Source organism: Pteropus medius, unplaced genomic scaffold (assembly GCF_902729225.1).
Source record: "Pteropus medius unplaced genomic scaffold, Ma_sr-lr_union100, whole genome shotgun sequence".
Taxonomy (NCBI): domain Eukaryota; kingdom Metazoa; phylum Chordata; class Mammalia; order Chiroptera; family Pteropodidae; genus Pteropus; species Pteropus medius.
In genome coordinates this window covers 21,075,962-21,100,596 of record NW_024349797.1, presented here as the reverse complement: position 1 = coordinate 21,100,596, position 24,635 = coordinate 21,075,962, and the positions used below count along the sequence as shown (strand labels likewise).

General features: G+C 47.2%; 1 protein-coding gene across 4 annotated transcripts in view; it reads right to left on the bottom strand.

Moving 5' to 3' along the window:
- Nucleotides 1-24,635, bottom strand: part of EML1 (EMAP like 1) — a 152,124-nt gene that overhangs the window by 24,821 nt on the left and 102,668 nt on the right. For 3 of the 4 annotated variants that reach the window (XM_039884202.1, XM_039884204.1, XM_039884201.1), the window contains exons 3-6: nucleotides 24,351-24,486; nucleotides 13,973-14,107; nucleotides 3,098-3,126; nucleotides 2,154-2,210 (exon numbers count right to left, since the gene is read on the bottom strand). In XM_039884202.1, the coding sequence (XP_039740136.1) occupies nucleotides 2,154-2,210; nucleotides 3,098-3,126; nucleotides 13,973-14,107; nucleotides 24,351-24,486 (357 nt within the window). The remainder of the gene's footprint in view (nucleotides 1-2,153; nucleotides 2,211-3,097; nucleotides 3,127-13,972; nucleotides 14,108-24,350; nucleotides 24,487-24,635) is intronic. The other variant, XM_039884205.1, reaches the window with a different exon arrangement.

The window sequence follows — 24,635 nt, the reverse complement described above, 5'->3', positions numbered from 1 at the left end:
CAGCGTTTTTCCATGAAAGATTTTAGTGCTTTCATTTTCTTTATCATCAAGTGGGGCGGGGGGGAGGGAAATGCCAAGACCCCCCAAATTACAATTAACACTAGAAATTCACTGAAAATTCGTATTGAGTTTAACGTATCTACAATTTCAATATCGAAATTCATAAAATATCCTTCAATATTTAAGTTGGTTTGCTATATCGCAGTGTAAAGATGTATCTTTCACATCGGACAGTTCTTCCAAGTGTCAATGACCCCGATGAGCAGACGTACATGCTAGGATGCATGCAGAAAGGAAAACGCTCCAGGAAAAGACGCCTTAGAGAGAGAAACTGGGAAGTGAAACTTTCTAGAGCAAACATGTCGATAATAAAATAACTCTCGACATTTTCATAAATTGTGGGGACAAAAGTAAAACCCATTCGACATGGGGCAGCTCCTGGACTTTAAAGAAACAAGTTGGGTCTTTTTCCTGGCTAGCATTTCCAGGATATAATAAGACCAAAGAAAGTGTCTTGTGAGCTTTTTGATGAATTTGGTTCCGATTCAGAACGGGCAGTATTCTGATGTTTTGTTGGGCATCAGAGGACCCAGCCTTAATGGCATTTAAACTGGACGGCTGGAACGGGGGATATCTGTACCTCGCTCGACGGAAAAATCATCCGTGGAGAGGAACTTGGTGAGGAAGCGTCATGGAATCAAATCAGTACCGTTAGGTACCACGTTTACCAGTTAGTTGTGTAAATCTCATTCCTAAGGATTTGCAAACATTGCCACATGCAATAGAGCCTGGAAGTCGAGAGGCCGCCCCAGTTTTACGTTATTATGTGCATGCGCTTCCGGTGTTGAAGGCATGCGTGTGACACACTCTGCACTCTGCCTATGAAGTGGGGCTTTTAAGTAAGGACCGGTATGCATTCACTCCTGCTTGGTGTGCCAGCCGCTGCGCTGTGTCCTATGGACCCTCCAGCTGGGATGCTTTCACCTGGCTCCACCCTCCGGACCCACTGAGACTAGGCCACCTGAGGCCCCACCGCCCAGGCTCTCTTATTGGTGCCCTCGATCATCTTACAGTCTCCTGCCGAACCCACTGAGGCCCAAACTGGATTTCACTGCGTCTCCACCCAAAATCCTGCGCCTGCCCTTACCTGCCGGATCCCAGGGGTCAACCGCCTGCCACAACCAACCCGCGTGGATTCTCGTCCCTGGCCAGACGTGTCTCCTCCTCAGCCCCCGCACCTGTCCTGCTCTGGGCCCCTCCTCAGACTCTCTTCCTCACCTGAAAGCTCTTCCCTTCCTGAATCCTTCACCCAAATCTACGCTCATCAGACTGTGTGGCTCCAACTGAAGAACCTAGAAGCCCCCAGCGGACCCACAGAGGGACGGGCGTGACAGTGCTTAAAGTCGACTGCAAGGGATTCCGTCAACTCTCTCTGTAGGAGAAGAATCCCAGCTTGCAGATTGGAAGTAAAGAGAATCCAGTGGCACTTCTGGAACACCCACGAGAAGCTCCTCATCGCTGTGTTTAACCAACGCACGTGAAGTACCTGCGCGCACACATCGTGGTTACGTGCTGGTTATGGAGCCCTTCCGACTGAGGCTTACTTACCGCACAAATCTGAACGACTGGACTAGGCAAAAGAAAGCGCTGCATTTAGCTCAGGCATCGCTTCGTGCTAGTAACTCAGACATTTTACATCTAAAGTCAAAACGCAGCAAGGGAAAGCAGTGTTTTTTTTTGTTTTTTGTTTTGTTTTGTTTTGTTTTTTTTCAGGCATGTTAGGACAGCAGCACACAGCCACCAAACCCCGAGGAGCTGGGGAAGAGGCCAGCGGCGGTGCGGGACACCATTTCAAACAGTGGACATCCAAGGCTCGTCCTATAGCTCTCTTAAAGTTTCCACAGGATTTTTTTTTTTCTTTTTTAAAGTTCCTGTAATTGGCCAATAATCAATCGACATCCAAATTATGGCTACTTCTTAAAACCCATCCAAGTAAGATGCTCAGGAACGCTTTTAATTTAAGTCCAAGTGGTTTGCACCACAAAAACATTTTCATACAAGGAGAGAATCTGTTTGCCTGTATGAAAAAGGTTTCTGTAGCCTGGGTAACGGCTGTGCTCAGAGAGCTATGAGGTTTCAGAAGTGCTGCCTACCTTTGCAGTGTGTCACCCGGCGCTTCCCTTGAGATTTCGGAGACAGAGACAGAAGGGCTAGATAAAGAGACAGTGTAGCACTGCAGGTGCCTGCCTGCCTGTCCAGGAGCTCGCCGGCTCTCGGGCAGAGACGCCACCTGCCACCTGGCAGGCACACCTGGACGCGTTTCGGGGACTCTGACAAGCGCACCCAGGACCTAGCTCTGTGGGCCTGTGGCGACCGTGCTGTCGGTGAGTGACTGCACGCTTCCCGAGAAGGAAATAAATACTAGAGCGCGTGCTGATAAACACGAAATTCTGACTCTGTGTCTCAGTTCTGAATTGGAGGAAAACTCTGGAAAATTTAAATGAACTGATTTAACTAATTACATACTTGTCGATTATTCTGCATTTTAAATGCACCTTTCAATAAGGTTAAATCCTAAAAATAGCATCTACCTTATGATAAAACGTGTTAAAAAGATGTACAGACAGGTATGTGAACTATTAGTTTGCAGTTTCGGAAATCAAAGGCAGAAGGGGGCGGGGGAAGCTACTTTTAGACAAAGTTATAACTTGATGCATCAGAAACTTTCCTTTCCAGAGAAACGCGGTGCTGATGAGGGGAGGGAGCCCCGTTAGTAAGGGAGGGACGCCACAGGCAACGGATGTCTTTTAACTCAGAAATCCCCACGGCGTGTGCGGTGGCATCTCACGCGGCCTCCTTACTGACGCCACCTTAAATCAGTTTGAACGGGGGCCAGTAAAGGGTTTAGTTTTTATGACTGTCCCGTGGGCCGCCTCTCTATGACCTGAGCACCCCCGGGGACAGGCTGACGGGCAGCTCTGCGTGCAAAAAGCTGTGTGTGTCCACGGCTGGCCCCCGAAACGGCTACTTCTCATTCGCGCCTCAAGGTCTGAGGAGCTGAGTGAGGGGCGCTGCACGAAAATCAAACCGGACTTACCCGCGCTGAAGACGGGCTCCTTGGGTTTGCTGTGGAGAGAAAAAGAGAACCGGGGCTCAGAGCGAGGCTTGGGGGGCTCGTCTGCCCCCACGCGCCCCGCGGTCCTTGGCCGCCGCGGCGCGTCACATGGTGGCTGCGTCAGTGACAGGCACCGACGTGAGAAACAGAACCGCGTGACTGCGAGCAGGAGCCAGCGTGGCCGGGAAGGTCCAAAGCCGGGCGCGGAGGCCGGGACCCCGGCTCCGCCAGCAGAGCCGCGCTTTTCACGAGCAAGAGCAAGCGTTTGGAGGAGGAGGACATCGGGCTGGTCCGGACGGGAGCGGGCCCTGCCTACGGGTGTGAGGTTTGTTTTCTGTCCCATGCGCTTCTGACAGGTCATTTAAAGAACTAACTTAAAACGAGCAAATTCCTGACCGCGTGTTCTGAGCGGGGGCTTCAGAGCACAGGAGAAGGACCGTTGGGGGTGATGCGGGGACCCCACTGTGGACTCTGGCCAGGCTGAGGCCACCCCTGACTGCACCTGGGGAACCAACCCCCGAAGCGGGCTACAGATGGACCGAGGTCATTCCTAGGGGCTGGCTTCCCACAGGACAAGCCTGCGTGGAGTCCCCATGTGTAGGAGAGCACAGCCTTCCCGTGACAGCCACCTGTGGGGACAGATGATCACCCCCTGTCCGTGGAGGAACGTGGGGGAGCTCTGGCGGGGCAAGAAGTGCACCCCATTCAAACGCAGAGCCAGAGCTCGATCCCACATCTGTGAGACTTCAACGGCCATGCCATCTTCTCACTGGAAACCCCGCTTCCCACATCGCCCCCCCCACCCTCGCTTCAAGATACAGAACAAGACAGAGTGAGACGTGACACCTGCGCCTAAGGGAGCCGCGGGCAACATGAGCCCGTTGAGGCTCATACTTTTTGTGTGTGTGCGTATTTTAAAAAATATATCTGAGCAGATAAAGTCCTAATATTAATTTTCTCCTTCAGTTTTCTAACTAGACATACATTGAGAAACACCATCCTTAACCCCACAATGTAATAAGCAATATTTGTTAATCTCCTCGATTTCCAGGTCATTTTATGCAGTCCACAGGGAGACGTCCTTCCCGATGCTTTAGAAGTGTCTCCGCTCTGCTCGAAGGTGCTTTAGGTGGTTGGCTGTCGTGGGCTTAGTTTTCTGGACTCTCGCCCTTGGTCACTGAAAGCAGTACTGTGACAGCATGGCACAGCCTTTGCATGGAGAAGCCGATCTGACGTTGGCCCAAGTCCCTAGACACCTCACTGGCCCCTCACATGTCCGCCCTCACCTCCCTTTGCTCTCCTCTCAGTCACTGGGTCCAGCCACCCTGTCCCTGTCGTCCCTTGCACATGCCAGCAGCTCCTCTGCCCCAGCTTCCCCTCCTCCTGAAGGCCAAGGCCATGGCCAGCCACAAGACCCCGTGTTGGGTCTGTGCCCAGGGCCGCTTCCTGGAGGGACCACTCTGCAACCTCTGTCCCCACTCCGGTAAGAGCAGACGGCTGGGGTCTAGAGTCCCAAGGATTCCTCAGTCTTCCTTCTGCAGACTTCAGTGGACCCTGTGGGTCTGGGTGGGTGCAGAGGGGCTGCCGCGGCGGCCCTGCCTCTCACGGCCTCAGAGACACGGCTGTGTGGTACCCAGGGCGAGGCCAGCGCCGAGGGAGCCATCCTCAGTCCCCCCAGCCGGGCCTCTGACGCCACTGCGCCACAGCCCAGCGGCCCTGCCCCAGCCTTCCCCGTCCCTGCTTCAGGGGTGGTGGCCATGGCCTGGCACCTGGGCACAGTACAGAGGACCTCTCGGTTCTCCCGCTCTGTCCTTGGACACCAGCAGGCCCGCCTGCCTGTGCCTCAGAGCGGGTGTCCTCAGCGCTTCCTGTCCTGCTCCCGGGCTCTGTCACGAGCTCACTGGAGGTCTGTGGGAAAGGGGTGTCTGCGTGTGTGTGTGCGTGCATGTGTGTGTGGAGATCCCCTGGTGCCTGGGGCCCCCAGGAATTCTGAACCGCCTCGCAGTCCACACCCGGCCCGGCATCATCCCGTAAGCTTTCAGCTGCTCTCCTCCTGCTGCCAGCCGCGAAGGCCCCCGCTTCCTGCAGCTGTAGGGTCCGCCTCTCCTGAGATGAACGTGCCACCTCTTGGATTTTAGTTCGTCACATTACTCTGTGATCTAGCTGGTCTTAAAGGAGCCGTGATTTTGTAGATTACCCGGCTTGTCCCCATGATGGCGGGGCAGTGACACTCTGGTGATTTTCTGAGCGGAAGCACGAGTCTTCGGTCCAAACGTTCTGTATTATTAGATTCACGAGCCGGGGAAGGACAGAAGAGGGAAAACTAACAAAAGACCGCGAAGCGAACATCACAGCGTCGTAACGACGGGAGCCAAGCAGGGAATCGGAAGACGCGAAGCTATTTTTTTCCATCGTGACTTTGATCCCAGTAGAAAAATGCAAAAGCCACGAACATGGAAAAAAGCCACCCGGCCTTTTCCGGGGAATGAAGAGAGCAACGACAGGTCACGTCCCTCTCAGAGAAACCCCTAGGGGCATTCGGACGCCAGACCCAGGCGGCCGGGGACGCCTGACGCTGACGCGGGGTCGGGAGAGAACGAGGCCCCCATTCGAAGACCAGAAAGCGCGGCTGGCGACTCCGGCCGGAGGTGGCTGAGAGGCTGAGAGGCAACGGGAGCACAAGTGCTCGCATCTCTTCAACTCTGGCTCTAAGCCCTGCGTCTCGTTTTCGGCATATTGTATTTAGAAAACGCACCGTTGCTGGATTTCATTATTTTAAAAAGCTGAGTTTTCACAGAAAAGCAGACTATGTCTACTAGAGAACCCATCGTCCCTGCCAACGCCCATCTTTCCTGAGAGGCCAGAAGAGCATCTGGGAAAGGAAAACGCACTCGCGTGTGCAAACCCTGTAACTACAAACCTGTAAGAGGACGACGCATCCTCCCGGCCGCGGAGGGCAGGGCACACCCACGGCACGTGACGACGGGAACGGCGCCAAACGAGGGACAGCGCGGCCTCCGGCCCCAGTCGCTTAACTGGGGCAGTGTCCCGGACACCTGTCCCTTCCAGAGCTCGTCGTCAGGGGAGTTGACGGTGGGCCCTTCACACCCGGCACGATCTGAAACGTGCTCGGGCTGTGGATTCACTTGGCACGGGAGACGATGGCCTCTCTAGGAGTTATGTAATTTGTCTCTGATTACCCATTCCTCGGGGTGAGCTCGATGGAAGAATTAAGTGGGTGACTTAACACTCCCTCGACAGCCAGGGTGTGGTCCCGTGTGGGCAGGGTGAAGAAGCACTGGGGCCAGATGAGATGCCATTCATCCCTATCTCAGTATGGCATCAGGACAGATGTCCCCCACCTTCCCCCGAAGCCCACGAGAGAAGCAAGCCCAGAGGAGAAAGGATTTCCTCTCTGGCCAGCAAACCCTCCTCTCTTGGCCACTGACACTAGGCTGAGGCCCAGATCTGCAAGATTACCAGCACCGCAGTCCGGGCGGTTTTTACCGCTCTGTGTTGGCCAGAAGGGGGCTGGCTGGAAGGGCCTGGCTTACACTCCGTTGAGTGGCTGGTTCGGGAGACTCTGCTAAGGACTCTTCTAAGCACTAAGCAGGACCTGGGGACACACAGAGCCTTGAGCTTCACCAGACCCATAGCGGGATCTGGAGGCAGCAGGAAAAAGGCAGACCACTGGCTTGAGGGAGACCCCCACCTCCCACCCCGAAGCAGCCTCAGCCATCTAAGTCCCATAGCACCCAGGCCCAGAGATGGCTCGCCGTGGGCTCTGGGCACAGGCACCGTCCCCGTGCGGCTGCTTCTCTTTCCATCTGGTAAAACTCACACTCGCGGCACTGTGGGCTGGAGTTTATCAGGAGAGTCCAGAGAGAATGTGTCCAGACTCCAAGTCACCGAGCGCTCACCACCCGCCTGCACGGGCGCTGGGATCCACACTCGGCACTTTCCTACCCATCCCCTCATTTACCCCAGTTCCTGAAAGGGGGCTCGGGGGCCCGCTCCCACACACTGCAGGTCTCACATGTGACTTTCGTAACAGGGAGCCCTGGGTGGCTAGGATTAGAGCCGCACTGACAGGGGCCGCATGTGGTCAGAGCAGAGACACTTGCTTTTAAAAGTGACTGATCAGGTGGATCAAGGAGGAGACCATTTCAAAGTCGAACGTGTTGTTTCCCTGTGACTCAGCCATCTATCAGAACCTCAGCTCTCGGCACACATTCCACGAGTCCTTTTGGAATGGATTTTATTCGGTGAAATAAAATTCCTACTGGCAATCAAAATATTCTACTATGCGAGGGATGACCGCTTATACAAATCACCCCTCAGCAGCTTTTTACTAGAAATAAGGTCATTTGGGAACCATCTACTAAAAATATTTAGAAGCCACGGAAGGCTTTATTGGGGACAAAAAGTATTGCTTTGCAGACATTTGCAACCAACACTTTTGCTCGACCCGGCGGAAGCGGCACAGATGCTGAAGCCGGCTGTGTTCCCGCTGGACTCGCGGCTTCACCTCAATGCACCTTACTTTCCTTCAGCTACGGGACGCGAAGAAAACCAGAGATGCATGGGGCATTGGCACGATTAACTAAAACGTGTGACAAAGTGTCCAACCCATGGCCATCCATTAATGTCTCCTCCTAATTTCCCTGACAAGAACCTCCGTGTATTTCTGGGCTCTATGTCTCACAGCCTCTAAACTGTGACAACGCAAAGAACATCGGCACTTGTTATTAAAACATGTGTTAAAGGACAAATGACCCTGGGGCCTGAAGAATGAAACGATCTCTTTAGTTGAAAAGAAAAAAAAAGAAAAAAAAAAAGAGGATGAAGAAGATGCCTAATTTAAGTCACCAAACTTCTAGTGCAAAATGTTTCAGAATCTAAATGCAGTGTGATAAAATCACCCACCCATAGGTGGTGCTGTTTACATAGTTCTTAAATGGTTTTAAAGCTATAACATCCTTTCGTTCATTCAACGAATACTGAGCAGTTACTGTGCCAGGCACTGTGCAAAGTGCTAGTTATACGAAGACTAGTGACACGGCTGCTTGTGGCCAAGGCTGAGGGGAGGCAAGGGGTGTGGGTGTGGGGCCGTGGGGGAGGAGTTACGGCTGCAGGTGAAGCTGATGGGCGGGCACAAAGCAATTGGAAAGGCGCCCACCTTGGACCGCAGGGCCAGGGCAGGCTTCCCAGAGCAAGGGGCACCCCGGAGCTGGGTCTCGAAGGGGAAGCTGCAGTTTGCCACCCATCCTCCCACGCCAAACTTCCAGACACACACGTCAAGTGGAGGGGAGAACCCCCCACTTCCTAAGGGCTAGAAGGTCTAATTCACCACACTATGCGCTGTGGCGGGTGTGTTTGTTTTTTTTGTTTTTGTTTTTGTATCTTTTATTTTATATTAAAGTTAAAAGATTTTTAAAAATACACTCTTCTTACTTAGATTTACATTTCTTTAATTACGACTGAATTTGAGCATCTTTTCATTAATTAGTATTTGCATTCCTTTCTCCGTGAACCACCTGTTCAAACCCTCACCCATTTTCTACTGAGTTGCTGTCTTTTCTCTCACTGGTTTGTGTCGAGTCCTTTGGAAATTGGCCCTTTTCAGTTTCCCATGTCATCGCTGTTTGTTGAGAGAACAAATCTCTGCGTGCAAACCTGTCCACTTCCCACCAAGCCTTACCCCGTGTCCTGCGCACGGCAGGCGCTTGGCAGGAGAGGCCGTGCCGTGGACTGAACGAGTGATGTGGCAGAAATGCTCAGAACTTCGGATTCCGCCCCGTTCTGGCTGGGGCGAGGGCGGAAACAGGAGTCAGAAGGTTCCCAAATGTCCCATAGAGGCACTCGCAGAGCGGGGGGCGGCGTGGGCAAAGGTGTGCACGCGTCGGTTCCCGCGCTTTGGGAGAGTGGAAGTAACCGCTGCAGCTACCGTTCGCTGAGCGCCGACGGGAGGCGAGCTCCGGGCAAAGGGTTCTACGTACGCGATCGGATTTAATCCTTACGACAACCCTGGCAGGGAGGCACTGAGGAAGAGCCCAAAGAGATTAAGTAACTTGCTCACAGTCACACGACAAAAAGTGGCAGAGCTGAAATTAACACCTGGCAACGGCTACATCACCCCATCATGTTAACCTTTTTTTTTATAAAGATTGAGGGAAAAAGATTCGTTCAACGAATGTTTATTGAGTACCTACTATGTGCCAGGCAGTGCTCTAGATGTTGAGTTGGTCAGACTAGATTAGAAAAACCGTGTTGGTAACTCAATGTCCAATCCGAGAACATCTGCCTAGATAAGTGATGAATGATCCACATCTAAAATAACGTCAGAGCCTATTTACCGACAAAACACAGTTACAGAACAAATGAAAGCGGGTTGCGAAACATGTGCAGGAGAGTATAATTTATGTCAAAATTAGACACCGCACCCCAGAAGCAAAACCAGATGGAAATGTAAGCCGACGTCCGCTGTGCGTCCGAGCACTGATTATGGGTGACTTTCTTTCCTCTTTTTTTATACATCTGGGTTTCCTAAAACACATGTCACTTGTGTAATAAGCTGCCTCAAAAAAGAAAAAAAAGTCTTGCTAGGGAAGAGTGAGAGCTGGCGCTGGACAGGCGTGGCCACTGGGGCTCAGAGAAGGGGAGCTGGGAGAGGAAGGGGTTTGAACGCTCGGCTGCGGGTTCAGGTGGGGACTGCACCATCGGGGAGGCTAAAGCAAACGAAAAACAGATCTGGGGGCTTCGAGGGGCCACTCAGGAGACTTTCATCGAACGCTGGAGCTTCAGGAAGGATGGAGCTCATCGTGTCCGGCTCAATGGCCTTGACCTTGCGGTCTGGATAAAATGGCCAGTATGGTGTGCAGGATGGCAATACAAAAGGGAATCTGAGGGACACTGTCACATGGTAGACACCTCCATTATTCTGAAGTGTTTTTTTTTTAATATTTGTTGACTCCCAAGACAGGCAGTTTATGTTTATTACAACAAGGCTCCTAGCAGATGGCTGAAATGTTTCTTGTTCTAACAAAATCAGCCCATTACCACAACTTCCTGATGGGAAGGAACGAAGGGTCTTCCTTACAGAGCGGATAAAGTCGGAACAAAGGGGGAGCCAGTTCATGATGGAAATAATTTATCAGCCTAGAAACATCTAGCATAAATGTAGCTGCTTTTCTGTCTGAAACAAAACATCTTTTTTAAATTAAAGAAATTCCTTATTGGAGTTATAGAACAGCTACATGGGATAGTACAGATCGTTCGTCAAAATGTTATTGTCGGTACTCTATAAATATATAATCAGTACTTCGTTAAGACACGAGGTGGTATATAGTTGTTAATATTTACCGTCAATAATATATACAGTAAGTATTACATTGCCATATATTGCTTTTGCTTTTCTGGAAGTTTTGTCAGTGCAAAGGTTAAGTGCTATTAAAGTCGTGTGGCTGGTGACCAGTGAAGCATCGTAAAGTGTTAAGCATTCTAAGATAAAACTTTACAATGTCACATAAGAGACTGTCAAAGCCAGAGACCACTGTCAAAGAAAATGAGATACAGAAGCAAGAAGGCTGAAACTATTATCAAGAATGTGGTTTCTCTGAAAGCACAATGTAATTATTTTCAAATAAAACATTCTATCTGGGAAAAAGTGAATGTTTAGGATCTCGAAAACACTGTTATTTTAGGTTAAGCAGTAAGATTTGTACAATTTACGTGGAGCAGGCTTTAAATTGGCTGTAATTATTATTGTTGAGAAATATATCTGCTGATATGAAAGTGTTTTTCTTGAGTAAGAGGAGCCTTTTTCTAATTTTTGCCAAAACGTCATATGTGCTAACAGCTGCTTCGCACGGGGTGTGTGGGAATTGTGAGCTTTACAGCAAATAATCTGTGGCAGATACGAGTTAAAGCGGTGCCGTGTTGCTTCTTCTACAAATCAGGATAAATCCAGACTTCTCCTTCTGACATCACCCCTGTTTCTCACTTGCATTCTGATGACCTGCCCTGAATCGTACACGATCTAAAGACCAGCTCGTTCCTTTCTTTTTTTTTTTTCTTTTGAAAACATGCTGTCCCGGTGCTGATGGGCAGGGTGAAGGGATCCTGTTTTGAGTCTTTCTATGTAACTTGTTTTGTTTTGTTTATTCAAAGTCTGGCTTTCAGGACTGACACCCTAAGCCCAGTGTCAAGGTACATTTTTTAAATTTTCTTTTCTTTTTTATTTCATCCATCTTCCCATGCCTCTCCCCTTTGGCAGCCATCGGCTTGTTCTCTGTATCTATGGATCTGTTTCTGTTTTGTTTTGCTTATTCATTTGTTTTGGTTTTTTAAGATTCCACATCTAAGTGAAATCATACGGAATTTGTCTTTCTCTGTCTGACTTATTTCCCTGAAATCAGACCAGCTCATTCTGATGTGACATTCACAACCGTGGGAACCGTGAAGATTTATGACGCTCTATTTTCACCCGACCACTTTTTAGATTTGCCAAAATCCGGGTTGAGCTCCCAGGACGGTGTCCTTTACCTGGATGTAGTTTAACGTGTGTCAGGCCAGAAAAAAGACTAATGAGCTCAGGTGTCCCCAGCAGCCTCACCTTACCAACGAGAGAAATAAAGCTCAGGATTCTGGAAAGCTGCGGCTCTGCACAGATCTCTCGCTCTGTAACAGCGGCCACGACGACGATGCCACTGAGGACCAGGCACGGCGCCGGTGTCTCCCTACCGGTCGGCTCATTTCTGAGAGTCAAGGGAACTGGGTATAATCCCTAATTCACAGAGGAAAACACCGAGGCTCGGAGGAGTTAGGTGGCAGACCTGGTTTACAAACCCAGATCTTTCTCCTACTCCAGAGCCTGTGCCCGTTCTGCGCCGTCTTGCTGCCGACAGTAACCTAACGAGGATAATCTTTTCGAATGTACGAAGCATCCTGGACCCACTGTCAAAAAACAGTGAGTGACGGGGAGGAGACCACCGAGCACCGTAATGTCAAAGAGAGGGACTGCGTCCGGGCCTCTCCCTACCCCTCCCTGTGCGCACGCTGCAGCTCGGAGACTGGCCACGGGTCACTCAGACTCCCGCTCTGCGGTGGCGCGGGGTCACAGCGGCCAAGAGCGGGCTGCTCACGTGGGAATGGAGAGAACAATGAAGGGAAGGGGTCAGGCGGCGACTGAATGACCAACTCTTTACTGCTTCTCAGCTGCGGCTGCTTCCTGGGTCACGGCCGCTAGCACTCCCACGGGCTCCCGGGAGCACCTGTCGGTACCGCCCATTCCCCAAGGGAAGGCAGGAGCTCTCCCTCCGAGCAAGCTCAGGTGCCTGCAGCTCCGCCGGCTCAGCGCTGTGCTGGCCTCGACTACTCCTGGTTCGAACGAGACAAAGAATTTATTTGAAAATGGACATGCTTGGTTGCTTGACTTATTTTTAGAAAACGATTAGTAAGTTTTCCCAGTCTCTCATTTTGAAATCGAAATTTCCTACTGTGGCATTTAAAAACTAAAACCCTTTGTAAACATCTTTCATGGAAATATTAACCCAGCCCATTTACCAAAGCCACGGGATTTAAAAGATAAAACAGATCTGGAGTTTGCACAATGCAGGTTCCTCTTGGAAATTCTTAATAAAACTCAGATGTGCGGAGAAGGGGCCAAGTTTTTAAGGGCTGCCAAGATCTAGACATTTCAGGTCAATTCTAAGCCGCCCCTGAATTCAGAGATGCCCACAGGCCACACGGCTCTCCGAGTCCTCATACTCTGTGGCCATTGTAAGCGCTTGGCCTTATTTCCAAGGTATTATCACTCAATTAGCATAATCTTCTGATAAGAAGCACTAATAGTCTAAATTAGAAGACAGAACACATGTCGGTGGTTTTGAGATTGTTAATCAACCATGAACTTGACCTGCTATAGATGTGCGAAGTGCCTGCGTCTTTTCTATAAAAGGTATCTTTCAAGAATAACACCGAAAAAGAGTTTAAGCTTTCCTTACAGGGCGGAATCAGAATGGAGTTATAAACTGGGGATTTCTACAGCCTGTGGGTTGGAGTTGATCACTTAATGACTAAGCCTTCTCCTTCCGTGAACATTTTGGGAAAAACAGAAAGTTTTGCCTGTGAAGCTGAAACTCCTTCCTAAGTCTTGCTCAATAGAGAGAATAAAATTAAAGCACAGTATTTAAAAAGACAGAACAAGGTACGTTAGATAGATCAACACGGAGAAACTGATCTCATAGACTCAATACATTCTTAAACATAAAACAAGCAATGAAAATGCCCCAAATTAGCTTTCACTAACAAAATGTTTCTATCGGTCTCTTGGTATTTATTATGAGCCATTATATGCTAAGCTCAAAGAATAATTCCAAATTAGGAATAAGAGTATTTCATGAAACTAGAAAGAAAACAGTTCCTCTTTCTGGCATTAGTTCAATGTTAAAAACAGTTTCAACAAATTATAAAAGTACAACTTTTCATCCACTCTGTCTAAAAAGATTCACTAACGTGAACTTTAAAATGACAGCAGAATGTACCAGAAATATCGAATGCTCCCTGAGGAAGTCCGGGTCAGTTTCCTAATTCTGTGTCCTCGGAACCAAGCAAATTCTCAAGAACCACCATCCGCATAAGGGGGCCGGGGGTCCAGGTTCTAATTCCCTGCCTGGACGGTAACTGGCGTGGGCCGGGCCCGGCAGCTGCCCCAGATGGCTGTCTCATTAGGGCCCACATGACCTCAGGAGAGGCCCAGGTCCCCATGCGAGTTCCCGGCCGTGTGCGTATTAGGGACCTTCCGGCTCAGCTCTGGAGAGAGGAGGTGACACGGAATGGGACCGTGGACGCCCTTACCTTTCGCTGTTCTTTTTGCCGCTGGAAGAGCTGCTGGTGGACCCCGTGCGGTGCCGGCTCCCCTTGGAGTCCCCGTAGCTCTCCCGCCGGCCGCCCGGGGACACGCGTTCAGAGGAGCTGGTCCTCTTGATGGTGCTACAAGTGACATAGAATGACAACAAAATCCTGAATGGAGGGGTTTGAGTATAAAAATATATACACAGAACATCGCGCTTCCACGTGGATAGTTAAGACAGATGGGATCTAAAGCCCTAACCATAGAGACCATTAAGGAATGTCACTTGGGCTCAACGCCTTTCTGCTCGCTGCCTTTGTAACTGTGGCAACTGGTACAGTCCAAAGTCATGGAGGAGACTGAAGGGGAAGACCCCCGAACAACACGGCCTCTGAGAACGGCAGGGGCTTCACGGGACGCGACCGTGCCTTGAGCAGACTTCAGTGTAGACCCGGGTGCTCAACCAGGGGCGACGCTGCCCCAAGCGCCCATTTGGCAAGGTCTGGAGACATTCCTGGCTGTCACAACCGGGGAGAGATGGCTGCTCCCGGCATCTAACAGGGAGAGGCCAGGGGTGCTGCTCAGCACCTGATGGTGCCCAGGACAGTCCTGGACAAAGAATGACCCAGCCACGAACGTCGACAGCGCTGATATTGAAGAACTCTGATCTAAAGGCACACGTGGCACAAACACACACAGGATGCCGCAGGCAGCGACAGAAACATCCTGCCCTACGTAAGATGCCAGTGTTTGGAGGCGGTGCCCAAGTAAGCACTTCACTTCCTGCTGTAAGACCTGGGGAAGACTCCCCGAAGACTGCGAATTCCCGGGAGAGAGCAAATGAGTGGCCTGAATGTGTGCTAAGTGCACAGTGGGGATGCGCCAGCTCCAGGAGGAGGACTGTCGGCACGCGCAGGCGATTCACGGGTATGAAGGGAACCAGAGCCAGGGCAGGGGCGCGGCCTGGCGGTCCTGCTCCCAGAGCAGGTCACCGTATGACAGGTATCGCTGCCAGGTTTGAAATCTCCCTCACTGGGTCACCCATTTCTTGGGATCTTATCTTGTTTATCATTCTTATCTACTTTGCAGAGCCTGGTGTGGAAGCTGGATACATATTTTTTAATGAATGGATAAAATAAATGAATAAATAAGTGGGAGTGTCATGCCTTGAGCCTGTCCCAGGAAGGGACATGTGATGCTTTAACTTAGCACCTGCTCTGGAAGAGAGGAAGGAAGGAAGGAAGGAAGGGGAGGGAGGAAGGAAGGAAGGAAGGAAGGAAGGAGGAGGAAGGGAGGAGGGAGGGAGGAGGAGGGAGAGGGGTGGACGGTGGTACAGTCCAGGGCAGGGGCTGAGGGACAAGGCAGACCCAGGTGGGCCTGGCCCGGATGCACGCGGACGTGTGGTAGGTGCAATCTTGGTGGCGGCTCGGGACAGGAACTGTGCAGCTGGTGGTCACTGAACCACAGGTGTGGAGGAAGTCGCTGCACGAGGAAGGAGCCAAGAATGAGAGAAACCCACAGGGCAGCAGTAAATGTTTACGATGTGGGTTGAGAAATTACTGTGGGAGCCTGAGGGAGCTCAGAAAACCGGAGAGACGGGGCAGAAGGAAGAGACGGGGGGTGCGGCGGGGAGGGTGTCAGAGACAGAAAATGCGGCAGGCCTGGCTAGGGTGCTGGATGCCACCAGGCGGGGGAGTCTGGGTGGCTTCAGTGCACACGGCTCCAGGGGAGGATGGAGATGAGACCAGATTTCAATCAGGAGACCACAGGAGCCGAGGGGCGTGAGACAGCAGGACACGCTGCTGGGCTGGCGTTTGTCTCCTCCTGGACGGCCATCCACCCTCCGCCTTTCACTCCGTTTCCTGCTGGCCTCTGCCTTCCTCCCGGCCAGCTTCGGTCCTTCTTCCCTTGTAAGTCCCAATCCTCCAGCACGTTTTTAAAAACCGCGCCCGGGTACGTGCTTTTGAAAAACCGCTCGCTCTCTGAGCAAACATAAATAAAACGACTGAAACTGTCGGGGTTTGAATACACTTTCTGCATAGTCCTTCTGGTAGCTGAGGAAGCTCTGAATTTACAGCACCAGAATCTTCCAGCTGGGATCTGCATGGGCGTGCCTTAAGGACAAAATGTGAATTTTTAGAATGCTCAATTTGGGGACAAAGAAATTATAGATGTCAGGAGAGCATTACATTTCTGAAATTTGGGACTGAAGTCTAAAAATTATAGAAACCTTTGTGCTTCAAGTTCACGATCTTCCAGGGACGGAAAACACCAAGCTAATTTCACTCGGTGGGTCATTCTCTGCCAGGCATCTAGCGTGAGGCTCTGAGGCTCACAGACCTGGCAGCTGGCAGCCCTGGGCCAGCGCCGCCTCCACGGTGTCCTTGTGGGAGTTCACGGCGAGTTCATGGCAATTTAAAGGCTTGTACAAAACACCCTTAAAGAGCTGAAACACCGTGACTGTTAATCAGTTATGGCAAATATTAACCAACTTCCTGATAATTAGCGCTTGACCTGGTGGCTGGAGGAGTTCGCAGGGGACATTATGATGGAAACCACAGCGGTGGCAACGGTTACTGTATATTAAAGACTTTACACGTCATTTCATTTAAGCCTCGCGAAGCCGCGGCGGAAATTTCATCACCCCATCTTACAGACGAGGAAACGAATCCAGGAATGAAGCCGCTCGCTGGGGCTGTGTCACCCTTGCTCTCTGCACTGTGCCTGAGTTAGACGGCCTGTGACTTACGGAACCGCGAGGCCTGGTCCTGAGGACCCGCGGAACCTCTAAAAATCCAGCCCACGTCAATAATTAATACAGTTACATGACCCGAGACTTGATGGATGGGGAACAGTGGATGAGATCTCGAAGCTACTTGTTAAAAAGGGGTGCAGCGGCCGGGGAGGCGGCGAGGGTGAGCGAGGAAACCTAAGTCCCCCTCACCTGGGCGCCGGTGTATTCGGTGTGCCTGCATTGAGAAGACTCACAGCCCTGTTTAATCGACACACAAGAGGCACAGCGACGAAGCAGGATAAGCACGAGCGCAATCACGAAAGCGTGCAGAAACATTTTCGGTGAGCTTCAAGAAATTACAGAACACGCAGCACGCACCGAAATGGAAAAACCGTGTGCTTTGCACATACAGACTTGAACATAATCCATCACGGCTCCTTCAAGATATTTGTCATTCACATATTTGCATTAAAATGTAAAGCTTTTTAAAAAATCTACCATTGTTGTATACACAGAAAGAACAAGACATGTCCTTTTGAGAGCCAAGAGCTCTTATGAATTAAAGAATTAAAGAGGATTTACCAGGACTCAGAGCGAGGGACGGGATGTAAAGCTTGAAGACAAGACATTTGCAGGAACAAGGGCAGCCGGGGTGGGGGCTGGGAATACTGTGTTCTCACTGTGAGAAGCCTCCCTAAATAACCGGCAAGGAGCATCAAAGCAGTTACGTCCCCTCCAGACAGCAGGTGAAAAAGAATGCTCTGGATCTTGACAGAGGTAGAAGTACTGGCTTGTGAGAGATTGTGCAATAACGCGGTGCACTTGTTTAGTGCTTAAGGCGAGTAAAGTATTTTTGGTGCAGAAATGCATAGATACCATCATCTCTTCTTTTCTCTTCTGTTCTCTTCCAAACCCCAAACCTTTTAAGTTCTGAAAATATAATGGTTCTTTACATGTTACATTACATATATGTTCAACGGTTTTTGCCAATTTAAACGAAATTTTAGACATCGTGAAATTTCTGCCACGGAAACTGGCGACCAGAAGAAAAGCGGCCATCTTTCTTCTTACGGTCAGGTAACTCTAAGCATGATGAGCTATAGCCGTCTTCCCTTCTTGATTTGCAATCAAGAACTGGTTTTCCAAAAGTTTGCAAAATGATCCCAAACTTTTACAGTCAAAAATCCAGAAATCTGACAGATAGCTATTATGCGTGGCCAGAGATTTTTTTTTGATGTCATGACGGCCAGGGCGACTAACACTAGATTAAAACAATTATCCACTCAGCGAACACGTACTAGGCACTGACCATAAACCAGGCGCCATGCTGAGCACTGGCAAGGCGACCTGGGACCGAGACTCACCTGGCGTTTGTCCTGGGAGTCATGAGATAATTCTGACATATGGAGATCACACACATCAATAATTAAGAAGTGCTTTCATCTTTCACTGTCTAAATATGTATCTTTGTGGCAAAAATTAAGTCACGTCCTAAGAAGGCCGGTGGTCTTAGAGGATCTGACAGATCAGAAGAAGCTGTCTTATTTCCTGCCAGATGAAGCCAACTACCTGAGCCCAGAGAGGAGACCAGCACCACTCCGGGTAAAGGGCCAGGTGCCAATCCTGTCCCAGAGAACACTTCCATCTCCATTCCGCTACTGAGAACACCTGAAGCAGGAATTTAACGCTTCCCCTCCAATGAATCTCAATGATAAAAATCTTAGAAATTCCAATAAAAACCAACTAGAAGCAGATTTTGTTTTTCTCTTCTTTAAATCGTGGACGTATCCGTGTCCGGCACTGACTTGGGCGCATTTAACAAAGGCTGTGTTTCTAACGAGTGCGACTACTTTTCCAAATGGCTGTTTGCGTGGACGCGGGAGATGATGGCGACCGCCCTATCTTGCCCCGGGGCGCGGAGCGTTTCTTGAAATAACGCTCTCTTTGGTAGCAGTTTTGCTCTTTTGATCTCTGTTCTCACAGCTCTGCGCCATTGTAAAACTCCACTTAGGAGCGGAAAGAATGAGTGATGGTCTCTGCGCTGAGCCCGTGGAAATGTAATTCCATTGTCTGCTTCGGCACCCCGACTGCGCAAGGTATGGCCTCCGCCGTCTTCCCCGGATTTTCCGCCTTTCTTCCTTAGCCGAATGGAAACAAAGCTTTTCCCAAGGATTCCAAATCCAGCCCCCCACTGAAGTCTTAATTGGCAACACAAAGCACAACCACCGGGGCGCTGGATGATTTCCAAAGGGGATTTTGTTCTTAAGCATGAGGCCGAAAAACCCCAAAGGAAAGAAAACAAACATAGACCCATCTACACACCACAGATGCCCCGACTCGGTTAATCTGGAGCTCTGATTAAAGAAAAATCTCTACGTGATTGCAAACATATTTGAAATGGCTGGGAAGTTATTTTAATCCTAATATTCACAATGTCCGGCCTCTTTCTGTTTTCAAAATCCTCTCCTAATGAGCGATCTGCAGGAACTTGACCATGGAAGTAACAATCAGATGCTACTGTTTGGGTTTCCAGCTCCCACACGGATGGGAACGCACATCCATGGGAGCCTACTGAAGCCAGAGAAAAAAAACTAAGTGAATAACTACACTCTACACTGGAAACCGAGAGTCTTGGATGCTCAGTCTAGAAAACCACACATTTCTAATTGGCAGCCAGACGATAACTTACCGGATTTTTACTTTTATGTAAGTTCCAAAGAGGCATGAATTATCAAATTCCATTTTCTTCAAGAATAAAGGGAAAGAATCACATTTTTCATTAACTATTTGCTACTTTAAAAAGTCGTTCTTGAAATTAAACAACTCACTCCTTAAAATTTATTTTTAAGTAATATATTTCAATAGAAATATTTCAGAAAACTACTTAAATTCATTTGAAGTTAGCTTATGCAAACATACTGAAGATCACACACTCACATTTGCATATTAAACGAAAAAAATTAACAGAGGAACCAATCCGTACGTCACTCAAGGAGATCATATACAATCAAGCACTTCATCGTTAGAGTACTTCGAGTTAAGTGGGATAAAGAATAAAAATGGCTTCTGTTTTCTATGTCATGATCATTGGATATTTATCCCCACAGCTGTTTATCCCCTTTAGATTACATTGTGAAGGAGTCCCAACTCCCTCCCCGCACATACACACTTCATCGGGCTATAAAACAATGAATTTGTCAATACTCAAGGTGTACAAACTCTTGAGAGTCTGATGAATTCCAATTGGCTACTCTGTCAGACCTACTAAGTCAATAATTATTGGATTATATTTGCGAGTAGTTCTAACAGGTGATCTCTTCAGGGGAAACTTAGCATTTTAAACAACTCGCTCTTCAATAACCAATGGATCAAAGAAGAAATCACAAGACGATTTAGAAAATAACTGGAGACAAATGAAAATGAGAACACAACACACTAAAACATGGGATGCGAAGAAGGAGCACTGAAGGGAAGTTCATAGCAGTAAACACATTAAAAAGAAAAAAGAGCTCAAATCAACAACCTAACTTTACACCTCACACAACTAGAAAAAGAAAAACAAACTAAACCCACAGTTACCAGAAGCAAGGAGATAATAAAGATTATAGCAGAGATAAACGAAACAGAGAATAGAAAAACAACAGACAAAATATCGATGAGACCGAAAATTGAGTTTTTAAAAAAGATAACAAAATTGACAAATCCTCAGCTATGCTAAGAAAAAAAGAGAGAAAACGCAACTAAAATTAGAAATAAAAAAGATTATGAGACTACTATGAACAAATACATGCCAACAGATTGGATAACCTGGAGGAAATAGACAAATTCCTAGACACGTACAACCTACCAAGACTGAATTGCAAACAAATAAAAACTCTGAACAGATGTATAACTGGAAGAAATTGAAGCGGTAAACAAAAATCTCTCAACAAAGAAAAGCCCAGGATCAGACGGCATCACTGGGGAATTCTACCAAACATCTAATGAGAAATTACTAACAATCTTCTTCAAACTCTTCCAAAGAATCGAAGAGGGGGAACCCTTCCAATCTTGTTCTCTAAGGCCAGCATAACTGTGATACCAAAACCAGACAAACACCCAAGAAAAACTACACGCCGATGTCCCTAATGAACATTAATGCAGAAATCCTCAACAAAATACCACCAAGCTGAATTGCACAGTGCATTAAAAGAATTATATCTCATGACCAAGTGGGATCCACACTTGAAATGCAATGATGGTTCCACATAGGAAAATCAATGTAATACGCCTCATTAACAGAACGAAGGACAAATATCACATAACTGTCTTGACTGATGCAGGAAAAAAACATCTGACGACATTCAACATCCTTTCATGTTAAATACACTCAACAAACTAGCAATAGAAGAAAACTACCATAACGTAATAAAAGACATATATGAAAAGCCCATAGTTAACATCATATTCAATGGCGAGAGACTAAAAGCTTTTCCTCTAAGATCAGGAACAAAGCAAGGATACCCGCTCTCACCATTACTACTCAACACAGTACTGGAAATCCCAGCCAGTGCAATTAGACAAGAAAAAGAAATAAAAGGCATCCAAAATCAAAAGGAAGAAGTAAAATTATCTCTGTTGGCGATGACATGACCTTATGTGTAGAAAATACTAAAGATTCCACACACACACACACACAAATTTAAACTAATAAACAGTTTCAGCAAAGCTGCAGGATATAAAAATCAACATGCAAAAATCAGTTGCATTTCTATGCACTAACAATAACACACACAAAAAAATTAAAAAGCAATCCTATTCACTATAATATCAAAAAGGATAAAATACTTAGGAATAAACTTAACCATGAAGATGAAATACTTGTACACAGAAAACTATAAAACATTGCTAAAAGAAATTTAAAAAGACATAAATAAATGGAAACATCCTATTTTTATGAATTGGAAGACTCAGTATTATTAAAATGTCTATACCACCCAAAGCAATCTATAGATTCAATGCAATTCCTATCAAAATCTCAATGGCATTTTTTTTTTTTTTTTTGTAAAAATAGCAAAAGAATCCTAAAACTCACAAGAAATCTCGAGGAATCTCAAATCACCAAACAATCTTGAAAATAAAGGACAAAGTTGGAGCCCTCACCCTTCCTGGTTTCAAAACACACTACAAAGCTAAAGTAATCAAGATGGTGTGGTGTCTTTATCCGTATAAAGACAGACAATATAGACCAATGGAACAGAATAGAGAGTTCAGAAATAAACTCTTGCATATATGGCCGAATGATTTTTGACAAGGGTGCTAAGGCTATACAATGGAGAAAGGGCAATCTTTTCAACAAATGGTGTAGGAAAAACTGAATATCCACGTGCAAAAGAATGAAGTTGGACCCTAACCTTAGACTCTATACAAAACTAACTCAAATGAATTAACGATCTAAAACTAAAACACTCCTGGAAGAAAACACAGGATTCTAATTCAGGATACTGGATTTGGCAATGATTTCTTTGACATGACAACAAAAGCAAAAATAGACAAGTGGGACTATATCAAACTTGAAAACTACTGTGCCTCAAAAGAAACAGTCAACAGAGTGAAAAGGCCACCTATGGAAGGGGAGAAAATATTTGCAAATCATATATGTGATAAGAGGTTAATATCCGGAACACATCGGAAACTTCTATAATTCAACAACAGCAACAAAATGAATAACCCAATTAAAAAATGGCCAAAGAATTTGAACAGATATTTCTCTAAAGAAGATACATAAATGGCCAACAAGCATATAGGATGCTCAATATCACTAATCCCAGAGAAATGCAAGTCAAAACCACGGTATCGCCTCACAACCCATCAGGATGAACGGAAAATGAGTGCTGACAAGGATAAGGAGAAACTGGAACCCTTGTGCACTGTTGGTGGGAATGTAAAATGGTGCAGTCACCAAAGAAAACATTATGGAGGTTCCTCAAAAAATTAAAAGTAGAATTACCATATGACCCAGGAATCTCGCTTGTGGATATACATCCAAAAGAATCTAAGGAGGATCTTGAAGAGATATTTGCACGCCCATGTTAACGGCAGCATTATTCACAAACGTGAAGAGGTGGAAACAACCCACACGTCCACAACGGATAAACGAGTAAAGGAAATGTGTGTATACACATCATGGAATATCACGTCGCCTTAAAAAAGAAGGGCATCTTGCCACATGCTACGATATGGATGAACCTTTAGGATATTATGCTAAGAAAAATAAGCCAGCCACAGAAGGACACATACTGTTTGATGTTACTCACATGGAGTATCTAATGTAGTCAAAATCACAGAAATGGAAAGGAAAAGGCGGCTGCCAAGGGTGGGGGAGGGGAGGCACAAGGAATTAACGTGTAACGGGTACAGAGTTTCCGTTTTGTAAGATGAAAAAGTTCTAGACCTCTGTTGTATAACGATGTGAATATACTTAACGCTACTGAACTATACATCTAAAAATAGTTAAGATGGTAAATTCAACATTATATGTTTTTACAACAACAAAAAAAGAAACCGTAACAGATTGCAACCTGAATCTTAAAAAGTCTTGTCAATCTTGTAACGTCTAGATAAATAAAAGATAGTCTATATCTACTGCTGCCAACTAGAATCCAGATGTCATTTCGTGTTTATTCAAACAAATAAGTAAATGATTCAAAGGAGTATTAAATAGATGTAAAAACGAGGCCAAGAATTTCATTTTAAAGTTCTAAAAAGCCCTGCAAAATCAATTCCCTTAAAATTCACAAACAATAAGTACGTGAAACTCTATTTAATAAAACACAACAAAAATTTGCTTGGTGAAGGGTAGGCCATTATGTATGAACATTATATATTTAAAAGATAAGACGGGCTCACTATATTTTCATTGAGTCACGACCCAGCACCAAACGCTTACAAGCCCACCGGTACGCCCAGTGCACCGCACAGCATAGTCACGCCTCAGGTCCTCAGCGCACGTCAGGCAGCTAGGATTTTAATGAACTTTACAAGTTCTTATCACTGGCGCACATGGCAGTGTTGCCGGAGAATTTCTTTAAGGCTTTCTGTGCTATATTCCCATCAGGTATTTAATTTTCCAGAGCCTAAAAATTGAGAAAAGTCACCTGGCTTATAAGATATAACGTTTTAATATGACACTTATGAAATTATAAAAATATTAAAAGCAAACTACCCTCCATTTGACAGACAACAATATCTAGAGCTCTGCTGTTCGGCACAATTTAAAAATATGAGCTTATTCAGATTTTATAGATAAAAATTTAAGGTTGGTTCGGTAATCCAAATTTTGCTGTGTGTCGAGCACGACCCTGGGACCAGCACGTTCCTCTTTCCGTAGGTTATACTCTCATTTGCTTTTTCAAAAGGGAACTTTAAGTGAAAATACAAAACGGCACACTGTAGTTTCAGCTAACGAGATTTCAAAGATAATACGACTAAAATTTAAAGAATAATAAATCTCTACGGTTCCTGTTATGGCCACACACCAGATACTGTACTTTTACAAGCATGAACTCAGATGAAAAATTGTAAAGTATCACAATAAAAAAAAGGAATACTTGTTGTAAACTCTAAGATGGAACCGCTTTTAGAGTTCCCTTACGGCACTCCGTGCCTACCTTTTGGTTGTCACCGGCACAGCGGTTTCTTTCCTGGTCCCGGAGGGAGACGGCAGAGAGCCGCTAGGCTTCTTTGGTAGCACGGTGCCGTTGTTGACGGTGGTTCGTAAAGGCAGAGTCTGCACCAGCGGTCTGGCTGTAAGGCGAGCAGAGAGAGGGGAGTCAGAACTCGCGCCTCTGTCCAAGTAGCTCTTTAAGACGTGTCGAAAGGGAGAGGACGTCAAAGTTAAAATGCTAGCAGAACTGGCAGAGGTGTGATGACAATCCGACGGAGATTTTTAACCA